The sequence below is a fragment of the Rhinatrema bivittatum genome, chromosome 7 (assembly GCF_901001135.1).
Source record: "Rhinatrema bivittatum chromosome 7, aRhiBiv1.1, whole genome shotgun sequence".
In the NCBI taxonomy this organism is placed as follows: domain Eukaryota; kingdom Metazoa; phylum Chordata; class Amphibia; order Gymnophiona; family Rhinatrematidae; genus Rhinatrema; species Rhinatrema bivittatum.
This window is the reverse complement of record NC_042621.1, coordinates 147,362,099-147,382,700: the sequence shown is the minus strand read 5'-3', so window position 1 is coordinate 147,382,700 and position 20,602 is coordinate 147,362,099. Positions and strand designations below refer to the sequence as shown.

General features: G+C 40.2%; 1 protein-coding gene across 1 annotated transcript in view; it reads left to right on the top strand.

Moving 5' to 3' along the window:
• Window positions 1–20,602, top strand: part of GRID1 (glutamate ionotropic receptor delta type subunit 1) — a 2,200,418-nt gene that overhangs the window by 1,520,245 nt on the left and 659,571 nt on the right. The window contains 1 exon segment of the mRNA XM_029609310.1: window positions 3,610–3,663. Within this exon segment, the coding sequence (XP_029465170.1) occupies window positions 3,610–3,663 (54 nt within the window).

The following is a 20,602-nucleotide window of genomic DNA, read 5'->3' as shown; positions in this document are numbered from 1 at the left end:
CATATGGCCAAAAGAAGAGCTAGTAAAGCACTAAAAGTCCCACCACTCTATTCTGAATTTTAAAACAGAAGAAAAGAGTAGGCTTATGAATGATTTTATTGTAATCTTTTTTAAACAGTTGAACAAGCAGAATATAAATAAAATAAATACATAAATAGAAGCCAGCACCTGGTGATGTGCACTTCCTGGAAGCAGTCATGAATTCTTGGCTGTGAGAACATGTAGGTATCATGACTGGATTCCGGAAATCTGGCCATGATGTCCATGATGATTCCTTTGGCATCACAATCCACTTGCATATTGAAGATTTGCTATTGCGGTAGATGGTTGCGTTGTCCCCTTGTGCCCTTATATGGATGTCAATGCAATCAGCCCCCAAGGCAGAGGGGAAACATACAACATGGTAGAAATCAGTCATTATTTGCTATAGAATATAAGAACATTAGAAATTGACATGCTGGGTCAGACCAAGGGTCCATCAAGCCCAGCATTCTGTTTCCAACAGAGGCCAAACCGGGCCACAAGAACCTGGCAATTACCCAAACACTAAGAAGATCCCATGCTACTGATGCAATTAATAGCAGTGGCTATTCCCTAACTAAACTTGATTAATAGCCATTATTGTTGCTGTCTGTTTCATGGGAAAGATATATAGTGCTGTGTTTTCCTGAGAAACGCAACCAGGAACTGTTTGATAGATATGATGGTGGCAGACTGGCTTATTCCAGTCATTTATTTATTTATTTGTAGAGTTTCATATACCGTTATTTGGTAGAGCCATCATAACAGTTTACAAAATATGCAATTATCATACAAAATATGCAATTAGCGTACAGACAAATGGAGTTAACATGGTAGTTGGGAACAGTAGAGTATTGTGAACAGTAAACATTTTTTCTTAGTAGTTGAATAACAGAATAGTGAGGAGAACATTTTCAATGAACGTAATGAGAGAGCAGGGAGGGGTGAAAAAGGAGGGTACATCAGGAGAGCAGGAAGAGGAGGATTATGCTTGCGAGTTCTGTTGAGGGCTGGGATGATCAGGTGTCAGATAGAATAGAGTTTGCGGAATAAAAATGATTTTAGGTCTTTTTTAAATGTTTTCAGGATGTGCTGGGTCCTCAGTTCTTTGGGTAGGGTGTTCCAAATTTTGGGGGAGGAAATGGAAAATGCTCTTTCTCGTGTAGTTGAAAGTTGAGCGTCTCTTAAGGTGGGGATGTTTAAGAATCCTGTGTTGTTAGAGCGTAGGTTTCTTTGTGGGTTTTGGGGGGTTATGTTTAAGCCTTTTAGTCCACGAAGATCATCATTTAGGATTTTATGAATGATGGTCATTGATTTGTAGGTAATTCGTGCAGAAATAGGTAGCCAGTGAAGAGAGGATAAAATGGGTGTTATGTGTTCGTTTCTTTTTTTTCCTGTAAGGATTCTGGCAGCTGAATTCTGCAGTATTTGGAGTGGTTTGAGGGATGATGAAGGGATTCCAATAAGTAATGAGTTGCAGTAATCGAAGGTGGAGAAAATAAGTCATGACCCTTAGAAGTATCTGGAAGGTGTGGGTGGCCAAAAAGGCCAGGGCAGTAGTGACCTTGACGTATACTGGCAAAGTATGTCCTTTGTCAGTGGAAAAATACAGAACCTGCTGCCATAGGTACAGTATGGTTTCCTTGTTGAATCTGAACTTTTGCAATACTTGCTCCTCTGACATCCAAAAACGTTGCTCTAGTCTTTTATACTTGTTCTAAGGGTCTCCTTCTCCTCTTCCTCCTCTGTTCTCTCTCCCTCCTCAACCATTGTGCAATGAGTATCCATAAGCCTATTAGAGTCATTTTTAAGTTAGATTCTCTAATACTGACTCCCAACCTGCAATATGTCCCAGTCACACTCACTAGCACGTCCAGTATGGCCCACTGTCCCAGTCACTCTCACTTTCTAGCCTGCCAAACACCATGAAAGTTTGAATTTGGCACATAACATAGCTGTAGTAAATCTACTTGCACATTGTTGATGACATTCATGTGTAAGTCACTTCTGAAATAGTGACTTGTGTATGTATGTGCAAATCACTCTCTGACATACTCCTAACATGCCCACTTTTTTCATAAGTGCTTTTATTTGCAAAGATGGAAATACATGCATATATGACCAATTTAGTTAATATGGATTACGTGCATGGATTGTTAATTTTTATGTGCAGAACTTTTTGAAAATTTGCCCCATATTCTCCTAATGAGTCAAAAATATTTAGATATAGTTATGATATATAACTGTAGAAATCTGCTTTGATCTATAGCTGTATATAATTTTTCTCCTTTAACACGTCCTTGAAAAAAACATGATGAAGATTTCTTGATATGAATGACCATCTTTAACTTATTCACATTGATTTTTTGTCATGTTGATGTTCTTTTATAAGCAGTATAATTTAATTTAATATTCTTATCAAAGTCTAGTGGTGGAATGTTACAGATCCTTTCCATTATTGTGTCTATAGTTGTATGGATTCATTTATGCCTCAAATGCTTTTATTTCATTGTTGAGAAATTACAGGAAGAATATTGTGCCACTAGCTGAAGTCTATTGAAACTATGCTTGGCGTCAATATTGATATATAGTTTTCTTAATTTTGGTGCCATCTCCATCGTGATGTCTAAAATTTGCTCATACCTTTCTTTTTTTCCAGTTTTGCCCTTCAATAACACTATCATGTACTCCAAAGTGTTACAATAGTGTATGTTCTAATTAATATATGGAATCCTCCCACAATGTGTACATCTGTAAATAGCTGATGCTATAGAGACCATATAACATTGCTTCTACAGTATGGGGTAGATTTTCAAAGGCTACGTGCGTAACATGAGAAAATCTGCCTCTGTGCGTGCCGAGGCTATTTTGCATAGGCTCAGTGGTGTGTGCAAGCCCCGGGGCACGCATATGTCCCGGGGCTTGCAAAAAGGGGCAGTTTGGGGGTGGGGGTCGAGTGCTCCAGCACAGCGGCCTGTGCCGGGGCATGGCACGCCAGCAGCCGGCTGGTGCATGCAAGTTATGCCTGCCTTGGGCAGGCGTAACCTTTTTAGCAAAGTTAGGGTGGGGATTTAGTTAGGGATGGGGGGTGGATTAGATAGTGGAAGGGAGGGGAAAGTAGGGGGGGTCAGAAAAAAGTTCCCTCCAAGGCCGCTCCGATTTCAGAGCGGCCTTGGAGGGAACAGGGAAAGCCATCGGTGCTCCCCTCGGGCTCAGCGCATGCAAGGTGCACATGTGTGCACCCCCATGCGTGCGCCGAGCCTGGATTTTATAACATGCGTGCGGCAGCGCGCACTTGTTATAAAATCGGGTGTAGATTTGTTTGCGCCGGGTTGTGCAAACAAATCTATGCCCGCTCGTAGATTTTAAGATCTGGCCCTATGTGTCTACATGTCAGATATATAAAGCTTTAATGAGCCAAACTTGTAAGGCAAGAGTCTTTAATACATTAAAGAAAATAGAAAAGAATGTAGAACATTTGTTTTCCAGAATTAACACACAAAAATAATCCAGTTTGCAGATATTAAAGGCAAATCATGAATATATTTTTATGGAGTTATTTTTTGTTTATTTTTTTTATTTCTGCAGGCTGTTGAAACTAACCTTGCTTCAAAAGATAGTCACTGGGTGTATGTGAACGAGGTAAGAGAACTAATATAATTGTAAACTACAGCATTAGAGGATTACCATTGTCAATTATCCTCAAACCATATGTTTTAAAAGTATACCACAGCACCTTTTCTTATTGTCCTGCAGCATACTATATCATTCAAAAATGTAGAACTGTGTATATTAGAACCAATAATCTGTTTATTTACAAAGTCAGGTCTTCCATTTCCCAGCATTCACAGCCCCTAGGGAGATGAAGTCTGACATTGTGTAACAGTGACACCTAGTGGTGGTTTTAGGACCACTGCATGGTCCCTGGCCAAGTGTTGTCATTGCAATGACTGGGCTAAGTTGGAAGGGCATATAAAGTAAGGGAAACAATTCCTGAGTAGGTGCAAATGATGGCTAAAAGAGTTGAATCCTACCTCTCGATTCAGTTGAACAGGAAGTACAGAGGGGCAGGAAGAAAGTGTTAGATTCTCTCTTTGCCCTAAAAAAAAAAAAAAAAAAAAAAAGGAACCAATAAATTGGCTATTTTTCTGGTAATTGAATTTTCAAATTGTTCTAATAAAATCAACCTCTTTTCTTAAAAATACTTACTTTCAAATGTTAAGGATGTTATCCTGTACTGATTAGTCTTAATTTTCAGATTTGTTTTATTCAGAAAGTAACTTATGAAGCTGATTCTGTAGAAAGAACATTCCTGATCTTCTCAACTGATTCATTTATGTAAATTTAATGTTAAAATTTGCAAATCTTAAAAATAAGTTAAACCAAGACAGAATGTAAAGAAGTTTTCAAATAGCACAAACTATATAAAGAAGTATGACTATCTGGAATTAATAATATGGTTGAGGATCTTAAATTTTGTCTCAGTTCAAAGCTTCCACAGAATAATTTAAACTTGCTTCTTTTACTCTGCTGAAAATCATGGGCTCCTCTAGAGAATAATCTTCCCTTTCTTGGTATCATTCATTTTCTTTTTAATATCTGCATTATGTGCACCAATCCATCCAAGTTTGATTGGCACAAATAAAATACCAAGAATGAAAATGAGATCCCTTGTGGATAATAGTTTTCTGAAGTTGAATCTTCTTCAGGCTGACTTACTCTATTGTCATTTTAATTGGGGAAGTCACTCAGTGCAAATCAGATAGAGGAGATACTACCTAACAGGGTTTGCACGTTAGCGTTAGTCCACTGACATCTCCAAATGAATATTACAGAAATTAATACTACAGAAACCTCCTTCTTGAAAAGCAAGTAATTTCTATTTGGTTTTATCTGAAAATATTTCATGAATTTATAATTGCAACATTTCAAAGGAAAACATATTGAATAAACACATTTCTAGTTTTTTCCCAGATAACAAAAATAAAGTTAGATGTCTCAGTTGATGACATTCCACAAACTACACACACTAAGGAGACAAATAGAACAATTATTGCCTATTGAATGTGCACCTCAAATGGCAAAATTTATTTGTGAAGTAGTGTCAGTGTTGCAAGCTATAATACAAATTAGGGTGTGGAGCATGTCTTTGAGGCAAAAGCATTTGTGGAAGGGAAAGAATCCCCTTTAATATTATTCTGTATTACTGATCTGAAGGAAAACATAAAGAGATAATTTTTAAAGCCATTTATGCATATAAATCATGGATTTATGTGCATAAATGACTTCTGATAAATTGTGCAGGGATTGCATACATGAAACTAGGCATATAAGCTAATTTCATGCATACTTATATACACAAAAATAGGTATTCCAGGGGTTGAAGTTGGGGGTAGAGTTTACACTTCCAGTGCATCTTTAACAGAGGCTACACTAGACATCTCCAGGAGTAGGTACCTTTGCACCCTACTCCCGGTAGGAGTTTTATGGGTTTAGGGTAATGGGAGGAGTGGGTGGGCTACATCATTCAGTTTGTCAAGATGATGGGGGTGGGAGGGCATGGCAGAATCCTTACAAATCCGTTGGGGGGGGGAGGGGAGAAGGTCTGCAGCAGGAAATGTAAATTTGATACATATAGGAGGTGATATGGGGTGGGAGTTGCAAGGCCGCTATGACTTCCTTGCTATTTGATGAAGGGTGCTGGGGGGAATTTGGGCCACAGAGCCCTGTACTCTTTTTTAACTTTCCTGGTGCTACTTACCTAGATATCTTTTAAAGATATCTAGGTAAGTAGCAAATTATCTGGCCACACAAGACTGGATAAATTAGAAACCTAACTGGCTATATTCAAACATAGTTGGTTAGGTTTTTAAGTTATCCAGCTACATGTAGTCGGATAAATTTAAACAGGTATATTCAACTGTATATTTATCCAGCTGAATATATGGAACAAGTTATCTGGCTATCTTTAGCTGGATAATTTCTCAACTAAAAGGCTTATTGAATATTGGCCTCTATAATTTTAGTGGATCCATCTTATAATAAACATATTTTTATAAAATATATCATGCATCAAGAAGTGAGGGTTTTTTACAATGTAGAGGCCATAACAGATTTCAAGAAAGTATGGAATAAGGAAAGAGGATCTTTAATTACATAGAAGTTGAAGGACAGCCAGAGATAAACTGTGGTCTATGTTATTGCATTAAAAAAGGTGGAAGGAAGGCAAAACGATCACTGGCATGGTTAAAAGATGAGGTGAAAGAGGTTATTTTAGCTAAAAAAAAATCCTTCAAAAATTAGAAGAAGGATCCATGTGAAGAAAATAGGATAAAGCACATGCATTATCAAGTTAAGTGTAAAATATTGATAAGACAGGCAAAGAGAGAATTTGAAATGAAGTTGGCGGTAGAGGCAAAAACTCATAATTAAAAACTTTAAAAAATATATCCGAAGCAAGAAACCTTTGAGGATGTCAGTTGGACTGTTAGATGACCAAGGGGTTAAAGGGGCTCTTAGGGAAGATAAGGTCATTCCAGAAAGAGTAAATGAATTCTTTGCTTCCATGTTTACTAATGAGGATGTTGGAGAGATACCAGTTCCAGAGGTGGTTTTCAAGGGTGATGAGTCAGATGAACTGAACGAAATCACTGTGAACCTGGAAGATGTAGTAGGCCAGATTGACAAACTAAAGAGTAGCAAATCACCTGGACCGGATGGTATGCATCCTAAGGTACTGAAGATACTAAAAAATGAAATTTCTGATTTATTAGTTAACCTTTGTAACCTATCATTAAAATCATCCATTGTACTTGAAGACTGGAAGGTGGCCAATATAACCCCAATATTTAAAAAGGGCTCCAGGGGCAATCCGGGAAACTATATACCAGTGAGTCTGACTTCAGCGCTGGGAAAAATAGTGGAAGCTATTCTAAAGATCAAAATTGTAGAGCATATAGAAAGACATGTTTTAATGGAACACAGTCAGCATGGATTTACCCAAGGCAAGTCCTGCCTAACAAATCTGCTTTATTTTTTTGAATGGGTTAATAAACAACATGTGGATAAAGGTGAACCGGTAGATGAGGTGTATTTGGATTTTCAGAAGACGTTTGACAAAGACCCTCATGAAAGGCTTCTAAGAAAACTAAAAAGTCATGGAATAGGAGACGATGTCCTTTCGTGGATTACAAACTGGTTAAAAGACAGGAAAAAGAGAGTAGGATTAAATGGTCAATTTTCTCAGTGGAAAAGCATACATAGTGGACGGAGTGCCTCAGGGATCTGTACTTGGACCGGTGCTTTTCAATATATTTAGAAATGATCTGGAAAGGAATACGACGAGTGAAGTTATCAAATTTGCAGATGATACAAAATTATTCAGAGTAGTTTAATCACAAGCGGATTGTGATACATTACAGGAGGACCTTTTGAGATTGGAAGATTGGGCATCCAAATGGCAGATGAAATTTAATGTGGACAAGTGCAAGTTGTTGCATATAGGGAAAAATAACCCTTGCTGTAGTTACACGATGTTAGGTTCCATATTAGGAGCTACCACCCATGAAAAAGTTCTAGGCATCATAGTGGATAATCCTTTGAAATCGTCAGCTCTGTGTGCTGCGGCAGTCAAAAAAGCAAACAGAATGTCAGGAATTATTAGGAAGGGAATGGTTAATAAAATGGAAAATGTCATAATGCCTCTGTATCACTCCATGGTGAGACCGTACCTTAAATACTGTGTACAATTCTGTTCACCTCATCTCAATAAAGATATAGTTGTAATGGAGAAGGTACAGAGAAGGGCAACCAAAATGATAAACTGGATGGAACAACTCCCCTATGAGGAAAGGCTGAAAAGGTTAGGGCTGTTCAGCTTGGAGAAGAGATGTCTGAGAGGCGATATGATAGAAGTCTTTAAAATCATGAGAGGTCTTGAACGAGTAGATGTAAATTGGTTATTTACACTTTCGGATAATAGAAGGACTAGGGGGCACTCCATGAAGTTAGCAAGTAGCACATTTAAGACTAATCAGAGAAATTTCTTTTTCACTCAGTACACAATTAAGCTCTGGAATTTGTTGCCAGAGGATGTGGTTAGTGTAGTTAGTGTAGCTGGTTCAAATAAAATTTGGATAAGTTATTGGAGGAGAAGTCCATTAACTGCTATTAATCAAGTTGACTTAGGGAATGGCCTCTGCTATTACTGGCATCAGTAGCATCAGTTCTTCTTGGTGTTTGGGTATTTGCCAGGTTCTTGTGGCCTGGTTTGGCCTCTGTTGGAAACAGGATGCTGGGCTTGATGAATTCTTGGTCTGACCCAGCATGGCAATTTCTTATGTTCTTAAAAGGAAGCAAAACTGGGAGACTAGGTAGTCTGCTGTCATAATCTATATATATGTGTGGAGAGACCCCCAAAAATAGACCCTTTTTTTTGGTTGCTAGCTACACAAGACATTTGAGAGGGGGAGACCTAGTAAATTATCAGATATGAAATGCTGGGAACTGTTATGCAATTTTTTATTGCAATACTAGCATATGGCAACTGGATAGCATTTTTAGAGATGTGAGCATTGATGTTTGTGTTAATGTAGTTTGGGGAAAAGGGGGAGTGTGCCCTTAACTAGGTGGAGTTTTTCTCATTGGGTGACCATGGTTTAGCAGGAGGCATAAAAGTGGGAATTTTTTAGTGGGTTGAGTCCTTCTTATTCCTGCCCTTTTCTGTGTAGGGTAGGTGGAAGGGGACCTCCAGGGATATAGTCATCTGGATCAGCCAGCCTGCAGGCTGGTAGGCCTCGGACCTTCTCAGTTGGGAATGGGGTCCTGGAGGGGCTCTTCCCTTTAAGGTAAGAGGCCGAAGGCCATGAAGAGTATTTCCACCTCCCAAGGAAGTTACTCGAGTGGAGAGTAGAGAGACTGTTGTTCTTCTATGAAGACTAGGCTGGGAGAGAAGTCTGGGGTGAGTCTGAAGTAAGAGAGTCCCAAGGGTCCATGGCCTCAGGAAAGCCAGGGAATCCCCACCTGCTAGAGGACTGGAGAAGGTTGGAAATAAATGATGAGGTCACAGATGAAGGATGGATATGTGAGTAGCACTGAGAGCGGGAAATTATATTGAAATCTCTTTTGGATTGTACTGCCAATTTCTCACTAATGGGTTTAGGGAAATGAAGTAAATACAAAGGCGAAAATCTGTTGTCAGCCTGACCTTTGTTATATAAAAGGAGGTATAATTCTTTGAGTATTGAACCTCTGTGATGGACTGAAGGAAATGTATGAGGAGACTATAGAAATTGGATTAATGTCTAGTATGTGTTATGCTTTGGCAAATGGTTATGTGGGTATGATATAAAAAGTTCTGACTGTGACTGTTGATTCCCATGAACTCTGTGGTATTCAGTAATTATAATTTTACCTGCTTCACATTCATTGTTAATCGTTTGCTGGCTGGTTCATCCAGATAAAAAGTTAATGGTTTAAGGTTGAAACATTATGTCTACTCCACTTTATTTAGTCAGCAATAGCAAGAAACCCAGACCAGGGTTCATAGAGGGGAGGCTGTGAAATCCTTGCTGTCTAGTCAGAGGCTAAAATGGTTCTATACATATTCTTAATTAAAAGTCAAAACTAGCAATCTCATATAGTACCATTCACCTGAACTTGTGTTGTGTGAAGATATCGAGACAGACAGCACAACAAGTAGCATACAGAATCTCTTTTGTTATCAGGCATGCCACTCAGTCTCTGCTTGCTATTACTATGTAGACTTCCATTTTGAAATGACACAGGTCAGGGAAAAAGAGTTACACAGACAGGGGCAGATTTTAAAACATTGCGCGAGCGCGTACTTTTGTTCGCGCAGCAGGCGCAAACAAATGTACGCTGGATTTTATAAGATAAGCACGTAGCCGCGCGTATCTTATAAAATCCGGGGTCGGCGCGCGCAAGGGGGTGCACATTTGTGCAACCTGCGCGTGCCGAGCCCAGCGCGAGCTGCCTGATCCCTCCGAGGCCGCTCCGAAATCGGAGCGGCCTCGGAGAGAACTTTCTTTCGCCCTCCCCCCACCTTCCCCTCCCTAACCCACCCCCCCCCCCCCCGGCCCTATCTAAACCCCCCCCTTACCTTTGTCGGCAAAGTTACGCCTGTCGCCGGCAGCCCCGCTCCGTCCTCCGGTCCCAGGGGCGTGGTCCGGAGGCCTCGACCACGCCCCCGGGCCGGCGCCACGCCCCCGGGCCTGCCCCCGAAACGCCGGGGCATACCCCCGAAACACCGCGTCGTTTCGGGGATGCCCCGGACACGCCCCCTCCCACCCCTTTTCAAAAGCCCCGGGACTTACGTGCATCCCGGGGCTTTACGCGCGCCGGCGGCCTATGCAAAATAGGCACGCCAGCGCGCGAGGGCCCTGCACGCATAAATCCTGAAGGATTTACGCGCGCGGCCCTTTTAAAATCCGCCCCACAGTGTTTAATGACGCCTTTAACTAGACATACAAATTCCGAGAGAACAAGGAAAACTGCTGTTCTACCTGCTCAGTGCAGTGGTAACTAGTCATAGACATTGTAGCTTTTAAAATAAAATATTTCTCCCTGGGCTACAAGTGCACACAGGGAGAGGCACACTCTTACTTAGTCCTGTTCAATGTAATAGTGAATAGACAAAATATTGCATTATCTTCTTTTACACAGTAACACTGTGCAACCACAGGAAGCAGAACAGCCCATCTTGTTTAAGTTTGTCATTCCTTGCCTTTCAATCAACTTTTTCTTTGGCTCTGAGAAGGAGCTTCAGAAGCACAATATCTATGTTCAAAATCCAGCATAGAAATGAGGGAACATTATGGTGACTGTCACAAAGAAGCATCTTGCCGGCGCCATCTTGTGCTCCTACCATGTGACAGGGGCTGACCAATGGCACCGGTAGCCCCTGTGACATAGGGCAAAGGCTATCGGCGCCATTTTGGTTACTGGCAGCCGATGGCCCGAGTGCAGGATATCGCTCCTGGACCCCCCGCTGGGCCACCAGGGGCTTTTGGCAAGTCTTGTGGGACCCTCCTGACCCCCACAAGACTTGCTAAAAGTCCAGCGGGGGTCCGGGAGTGACCTCCTGCACTCGGACCGTCAGCTGCCAGTATTCAAAATGGCGCCAATAGCCTTTGCTCTTACTATGTCACAGGGGCTACTGGTGCCATTGGTCAGCCCCTGTCACCGGCCATCCAGTGCTCCTACCATATGACAGAATCCAGACAATGGCATGGATACCCTGTCACATGGTAAGGGCAAAGGGCCATCGGCGCCATTTTGATTAGTGGCAGCCAACGGCCCGGGAGTGGGAGGACGGCCCGGAGCGGGAGATCATGGGAGATCGCTCCCAGGACCCCCACTGGACCACCAGGTACCTGTAAAAGGTTTTTTGGGGGGTAAGGAGGGTGGGGGAAGCTAAGGGGTTACTTTTAAAGGGTCGGGGTGGGTTTTTTGTTTATCGGCTGGGGCACAGCCAATAAACAAAATGCGATCAGGCCCAATGGAAAAAAACCCACATGTGAATTGGAACCAGAATGTGAACCGATTCCGGTTCCGATTCACATCTCTAATCCATTCCCATATTATACAATCAATATCAGTGGTGTACACTTTCACTACTTTCTCATTGTATATAAAACAGAAGTCTCGACTTTATGTTGCTTTTCAGCATTATTTTATATCACCTGCATCCTCTTGTAATATTAATAGTGTCATCCATCTGCTTAGTACTTTCATCCTGCCAGGATAGCCATCACCAGCAATTTATATCAAAACAAGGCACCAAGCAGCTGTGTATAGCATACTGTTCGTTGCTTGCGCCATAAACCTGGAAAAGAACCAGAAACTGTTACAATCACAAAAGACACACCAGTAAAGAAAAAAACAAATCTTATAAAAAGGTTTGAAAGTAAAATAGCTATCTCTATATATTAATATATCTATATCTATTATCCATATAAATGTTCCAGGATATCTATATATTATTACAATTCTGGACTGCAGCTATCCCCTTGGCCTCTATACCTACCTTGCACATTGAAAAGAGGTCTCAGTATAATATGACATCTCACTCAACAAAGACCACATGATAAAACTTTGATAGAGTATTGTTAATTATCGAAGAGAATCTTCTCACGAGGCTTTATTAGTAAGACCAGATGGGTGTAGAAACTTTTTAAAATAAAGAACCTTCATTGCATCTTAAGATATATGAATTGCATTAAAATAAGAGGGGAATTTGTATTTGAAAAGAAAATACTTATTGCATCTAGTGTGTGTAAAAAAATGAATTTAAAATATGACATACAATTAATAAGATTGTGAAATGAGGCTTTTTTGTGTGTTTCCTCAAGAAAAACATAGACATAGAAAAGGAGGGTAACAAAAATTATAAAGGGGATGTGACATCTCTCCTATGATGAGAGGCTACACAGAGTTAAGAATTACTGGAAAAAAGGATACAGAGGCTCAGTTTGCCCCTGCGTAAAATGGATCACAATGAGTCACTGTCTAGGACCACACACACACATTTGCTGCTTGCATAGATATAATAGAATGCTTTTACTTATAGTTTTACTTAGTAAGAAACACAAAATTGCAAAAAGAAACTATTGCTTGCATTAGAATTCAGATATAGGATTTTTAGACATAATATAGTTTGAGTTAGCAATATGAGACTGCATTCTGGGATCTTAAAAATATTTAGGAATTTTTCCCTGACAGGAAAGAGAAAGGTTGACACTATCTTGCTACCATCTCAGGGCTCTTAGACATTGACACTAAAACTAGACAACCATGTAATTCCTAGAATGTACCTAGCTTAATAGTGATACATTTGCTTCTCTAGATAAGGAAAGTTAGTACTATAGAATGAGGAAGTATATCATGCCTGGCTATGTGCCCATAACTGGACTGCTGCCCAGAGCTGCTAAATATTATGGAAGTATACCATCTAGATTAGGGAAGTAGGTCACCCCTGCCCATATACCCAGAGCTGGCCTTCTGCCCAGAACTATGAAATTGCAGAAAAGGGAAAGTTGTATGCTCACATAGGAGGAAAGAGATCTTTCTACTTACTATCTTTTAATATGTTCAGTTAAAAGACTGTTCTGAAATAATACTTTATACTTTAAATGTATTTATTTCAAGTACTTAACAAGAGAGAAACATTTCCCCTTACAATAAGAACAATAAGTTACAGGAACACTTCCCTTATATTTTGAAAAGCCATTAAGAAGATACTGCAGTGACATTAAGAAGAGACATCTAGTAGATGTTACGGTGTCCCAAAGAGCAAGTAACTACTGTGAGTTCAGTCAGCTCAGCAAAGAGGAAGTTACTACACAAGGTTCAGGCAGTACAGAATGGGGAGCATAACTCTGTACAGAGAGAGTTGATACACACTTATACTCATGATATCTAACATGCAACTCATGGACCCCACACACAGCATGATAACAAGACAAGGAACCAAACTATGTTCATGCAATCAGAGAGGCTTAGACTGCAGCCCAGACTTGGCTACATGTAGTCAGTCCTGAACCATAGTTGAGACTTGACTGTCAACCCATAAGTGGGTGGTAACCCAGTACTAGTTCCGCAATGGTGTGTATAAAAGAATGAGATTTGGCAGCAGATCTCGGTACTGACCCCAGACTCTCCATATAACCACAGTATCCACCCAATGCATTGCCCTTACTGAGACCCTTCTTCGTGGACACTGCTGAGGATGAAATGAGGGAGTTACCATCTGGGGACATGCCTACTGTTAATATTCTTTAGACCATTCTCTTGTATATATGCTCTTTCATATGATATTGCTTTTATATATTTAGTTATTTGCTAGGATAGAATATTGCACGCTTTGCTGCTTAATTGCTGAAATCATTGCCTAGGAAGTAAAATTTAAGACCCATGCATGTACGCGCATATGCGCACATTTGCTGTCATGCCCACGTGGACATGCCAATTTTATAACATACACACATATATGCACTCGTGTTTTAAAATTGGCTTGCCGCGCATACATGCATGCACAATTTTATATTGGCATGCACGTGTGCGCGAATGCCATCTCGAACGCTTAAGTAGGTGAAATTTTAATAGGTGTGCGTGGCCCCGCAATAGGCCTTTTCACATCTCCCAGTTCGCACCAGTAAAGGAGAGGTCTTCCTAACCCCTCTAGTGAACTTGCATCCCTTTTACCCTATTAACCTCGTGCCTTAAAATCTCGTTGACTAGCCTACTTTTTGGTTTCATGCCTTACACGCCATCCATAACTGAAGTAAAATTACACAGTGCGTGACCTTGGCACATGCTTGTGTACATAACTACTTATGTTCTGAGCTCTTGATGCAATCCCACCAATGTCCCACCCATGCCTCACTCAGATCACGCTCACGCCCTGCTCCTTTTTTGGAAATTTTTTTTTATGCACATACTGGGAGATATGTGCTTATCTGCGTGGTTTATAAAATTCACACAGTGCGCCATGCCCAGTCATATGTGTATCTCCTAGCTTTGGCACACATAGGGCTTTGAAAATCGACCTGTTAGATTTTTGGGAAAGGGTTGGTTATGAATGATATTACTGCTATCTATTGTGCAGGAATAAAGCTCACATATACCAGTGCAAATGTGTCTGTGTTTCTGCTTTATTTCTGCTGGGTAACTTAGGACAAACATCCCACCCACACTTGCCCCTGCAGACGCTGATTGGCTTGAAGGATAAAATGTCAGGACTACCAGCCTGCAGCCTCATAATGCTAAAACCTTTGCACTGCTCATGCTGAAGCAATGAAAAGTGGAGCCATCTTCTTCCCTAAGGCCGGTCATTTTGTTTGGCTATACACCAAAATGGTGCTAGCTGGGCCCTGAGACCAGCACCATTTTAAAATGTCAAAGATTGGCACGGTCTCAGGGCTAGCCAACTCCATTTTTAAGGGGATGCTGGCAGGGCAGGATTGACAGGAGTTTCTCCCAACCTATCTTTCCTGCAGACAGAGCCCATTGGATTTTGAGGGTAAAAATAACATAAATGTGCATAAGTAGCATAGAAATGTGTATATGCTTTTTTTTTTTTTTATAAATGTTGAGGATACTCATGTATTCATTTCACTTGTATGTTTTACCCCCATCCGAGGGTTCTGGGGCAGAGTTCATAAGTATGCATGGTAGTCACCGTTTTGTAAGAAATATACGTGAATACATTACTGAATGTATTCATACACTTTTACACCTTATAATTGACTTATACAAGTGAAATTGGACTTGTCTATTGTTTGCAATTTTTAGGTAGGAGGGGTAGGTGTACTGGTGATTTCAAGTACACATACAAGTAAGTATTTGAAAAATGGTATACATGCATACTTTATAAAATACCTGCCAACACATATAAAATAAGACTTATTATGCATTCATGTTATATTTTTTATGCATCTAAAATATTCATATGTATGTTTATAAAATAGGTAGAAAAAGTAAGCATTATCTTGAATTGGAAATATTCACCCATATTGCAACATATCTGGTCGATTTTCAAAGCCCTGCGCATGACCGGGCATGGTGCGCACCGCATGGGTTTTACAAACTTGCAGGTATGCATGTATTTCCTGGGACGCACATAAAAATAGTTTTCCGAGAAAGGGGCAGGGTGTGGGCAGGCTGAGACTGCCCACGCCCATAAAGTCAGTATGTAAATACTTATGTGCTCAAGCACACTTCGGGGTCCCCTACTGTGTAACTTTACTTCCGCTATGGACAGCGTGTAAGTCATGAAACAAAAAAAATTAGGCTAGTCAGCAGGGCTTTAAGGCTTGGAGCTAATAAGATAAATCTAATCGCAAAGAATGTAAAAAAATGTTAAAAACCTACCTGTTTAATGATGCCTACAAACTTAATAACTCTATACTGCTAATTAATTTAATCCAAATTCTTTGATTCAATATTTTGTATAGATTGTAAAGTTGTTTTTATTATGTATGTAAATTTGTAAACCGCCTAGACGGACATGTAAATGCCCAAGGGTGCGGTATATAAAAACTTTCAAATAAATAAATAAATAAATAAATAAAAGAGAGGCAAGTTAGCTAGGGGGTTTAGGAAGTCCTTTCCTTTACTGGAGTGAACTGGGAAAAGGCCTATTACGTCACTGCATGTACCTACTAAAATTCCTTCAACGTACGCATCAAGACAGCATTTGTACACACATGTGCGCACCAATATAAAATCATGCGGACATGCACGCACCAATAGACAATTTTATATCACGCAGGCATATACATATGTATGTTATAAAATCAGCAACTGTGCACACAACAGCAAATGTACATACATCTCTACATGCTCTAGGGGCTTAAATTTTACTTCTGTGTGTACTTTCAGGGCAGAAATATGGAGTGTTTATAAGCTGTGAAGCACCTCCCACACAGTTTATAAAATGCTAGCATTATTCTCCACGTGTGCACTTGCGCATTTAAATACTGCATGCAGATAGGTTTGAAATTTAGGCTATAAGGTAGCAGCAGAGGAGCTCAGTGAGGCCTTGTTTCAGTGGGAGCTGGTGGGGAGGGGGCGGGTTAAGTTTAATGATTATTTCAGTTTAGAAAACAACTTTAAGTAAACTGAAAAATACCTCCTCCCCCCCCCCCAAAACCAAAAATCCCAAAACAAACCAAAACAAATTTATTTTTGCCTCTTTATAAGTGCTTCTAGACATGCTCATAAGAACATAAGAAATTACAATACTGGGTCAGATCAAGGGTCCATCAAGTCCAACATCCTGTTTCCAACAGTGGCCAATCCAGGCGACAAGTACCGGGCAAGTACCCAAATACTAAGTGCTGTACAAGTTATATATAAAACACTTTTCTCTCTAGAAGCTTATAATCTATTCAAAACAGATAAACAGGATGCATAAGAGATTTAGGAATCTGGGAGGGCCATATTCAGTCACTGTACAGATAGCAAAATTAGCCAGATAAACTTACAGCTAACTTTGGAGGTTTATTGATAGTGCAGCCGCACTATTGAATATTGTTGGCTGTCTTTAAGATAGCCAAATAACTTTATGCTCTCTCTTTAGGACAAATCTTTGGCCCGTCCAGACTTAGGCCTGGATTTATCAAAATGCACTAAATATCACATGCAATAGAAAAAGGGGTGTGTTTTATTCTAATAGGCAGTTTATCACAATTTGTACTAATTCCTATGCAAATACATGCCAGAATTGTGGTATTTCCTACATACAACCACTGGGGGGACCATGTTGAGAGAGAGAGAAAATATTGCACAAATATCATCTTTGGGTGAGTTTCCTCACTTCGAAGGTCATCAAATCTTCACAAGAGAGCACTGTTCTGTTTGTTCGTCTCACTTTGAATATCAAAGAGGCCCCTAACCCCTACATTAATTTTTAGTGTACCTACCCCTACCATTTTTAAAGATGGCGCCGGCCATCCAGTGCTCCCTCCATGTGACAGGGGCCGGCCAATGGCACGGATAGCCTGTCACATGGTAAGGGCAAAGGCCATTGGCGCCATTTTTATTAGTGGCAGCCGACGGCCTGAGCCCGGGAGATCACTTCCGGGACCCCCACTGGACCACCAGGTACCTGTAAAATATTTTTTGGGGGGTCAGGAGGGTGGTGGAAGCTAAGGGATTAGTTTTAAAGGGTCGGGGTGGGTTTTTTGTTTATCAGCTCAAGCGCAGCCGATAAACAAAACCGCGATTGGGCCGGACGAAAAAAAAACCAACATAGTGAATCGGAACCGGAATCCGAACCGATTCTGGTTCCGATTCACATCTCTATAAGGAGCCCTCGCAATTTATCACAATCTGCTTGTGATTTAATTACTCTGAATAATTTTGTATCACTGCAAATCTGAGTACCTCATTCATTGTATTCCTTTCCAGATCATTTATAAATGTATTAAAAAGCCCTGGTGCAAGTACAGATCCCCAAGGCACTCCACTTTTTACCCTTTTCCACTGAGAACATTGACCATTTAATCCTAGTCTCTGTTTCCTATTTTTTAACCAGTTTGTAATCCATGAAAGGACATTGCTTCCTATCCCATGACTTTTTAGTTTTCTTAGAAGCCTCTCATGAGGGACATTGTCCAATACCTTCTGAAAATCAAAATACACTACATCTACCGGTTCACCTTTATCTATTTTTATTAACCCCTTCAAAAAATGTAGCAGATTTGTGAGGCAAGACTTGCCTTGGGTAAATCCATGCTGACTGTGTTCCAGTAAACCATGTCTTTCTATATACTGTGTGATTTTGATCTTTAGAATAGTTTCTACTATTTTTCCTGGCACTGAAGTCAGGCTCACTGGTCTATAGTTACCCAGATCACCTCTGGAGCCCTTTTCAAATATTGGGGTAATAACATTGGCCACCCTCCAGTCTTCAGGTATAATGGATGATTTTAATGATTGGTTACAAATTTTAACTAATAGATCTGAAATTTCATTTTTTAGTTCCTTCAGAACCCTGTGATGCATATTTATTTATTTATTTACTTATGTATTTAAAAATATTTCTATACCCTCTTAACAATGTACGTTGACCAAAATGGTTTACAATGAAATAGAAAATAATAAAAGAAAAATAATAAAATAGCATAATTTGAACACAAAATCTTTGCATATCATCTAGTCCAGGTGTCTTTCTACTCTAGTTTGTCAATCTGGCTTACTATATCTTCCAAGTTCACAGTCATTTGGTTCTTCATCTGACTCACCCTTGAAAGCCATCTCCGGAACTTGTATCTCCCCAACATCCTCATTAGTAAACACAGAAGCAAAGAATTAATTTAGTCTTTCTGCAATGGCCTTATCTTCCCTAAGAGCCCCTTTAACTCCTCGGTTATCTAACAGTCCAATTGACTCCCTCACGGGTTTCTTGCTTCAGATATATTTAAAAAAGTTTTATTATGAGTTTTTGCCTCTATGGCCAACTTCATTTCAACTTCTCTATTAGCCTGCCTTATTAATGTTTTACATTTAACTTGAAAATGAAGGTTTCTTTTTGGCTAAAATAGTCTCTTTTACCTCACCATTTAATCATGCCGGTAATCGTTTTGCTTTCCCTCCACCTTTCTTAATGCATGGAATACATCTGGTCTGTGCTAAGATTGTATTTTTAAACAATGTTTAGCTTGTTGTACACTTTTAACCTTTGCAGCTGCACGTTTCAGTTTTTTTCTATTTTCCTCATTTTATCAGTTTCCCTTTTGAAAGTTTAGTGTTAGAGCTGTATATTTACATATTACCCCCTTCCAGTCATTAGTTCAAATTTGATCATGTTATGATCACTATTGCCATGTGGTCCCACCACCTTTACCTCTCTTACCAAATCCTGTGTTCCACTAAGAATATAAACTAAAATAGCTCCCTCTCTTGTTGGTTCCTGAACCAATTGCTCCATGAAGTAGTTGTTTAATCCATTCAGAAACTTTATGTATGTAGCATGTCCTGATGTTATATTTACCCAGTCAATATTGGGAAATTGAAATCTCCCTCTATTATTGCACTGCCAAATTGGTTTGCTTCCCTGATTTCTCTTAGCATTTCATCATCTGTCTGACCATTTTGGCGAGGTTGACGGTAGTATACTCCTGTCACTGTACACTTACCCAACACACATGGGATTTCTACCCATATAGATTCTACTGAGCATTTAGTCTCTTGTTTGATCTTTATCCTGTTGGACTCTATACCCTCCCAGACATAAAGTGCCACACCCCCAACAAGTTGATCCTCCCTATCATTGGGATATAATTTGTACCCTGATATAGCACTGTCCCATTGTTTATCTTCCTTCCACCAGTTCTCTGAGATGCCGTATCTATCTCATCATTCACTATATACACTCTAACTTTCCCATCCTACTTCTTAGACTTCTGGCATTGGCTTACAGACATTTCAAAGTGCATTTTTGTTTGTATTAACAACTTGCTTTTCAGTTGATAGGGATAATTTGGAATTCTTTAGCTCAGGTAATTCTTTACTTTTAGGCACATGGACTACGTTTGCTGTTATTGGAACCTCTCTGTTGGGCTGCCCTAACTCTCCTGCTTCATTAGTATCCTTCAAAGATACATTCCTCAGAACCTTGCACTACTGAGTGACAGTCTGCTTTCCCCCTTGTTCTAGTTTCAGAGCCGCTCTATCTCCTTTTTAAAAGTTAATGCCAGCAGCCTGGTTCCACTCTGGTTATGATGGAGCCTGTACTTTGGAAAAGTCTCCCCCTTCCCTAAAAGGTTTCTCAGCTCCTTACAAAACTGAATCCCTTTTCCCTGCACCATAGTCTCATCCGCACATTGAGACTCCAGAGCTCTGCCCGCCTATGGGTACCTGCCACCCTGGAGGTTCTGGATTTCAGCTTTTTACTTAAAATCCTAAATTTGGCATCTAGAACCTCTCACTCACATTTTCCTTCATCATTGATGCCCACATGTACTACAACAGCCGGCTCCTCTCCAGCCTGTCTATAATCCTATCTAGGTGATGCATAAGGTCCTCCACCTTCACACCAGGCAGACAGGTTACCATG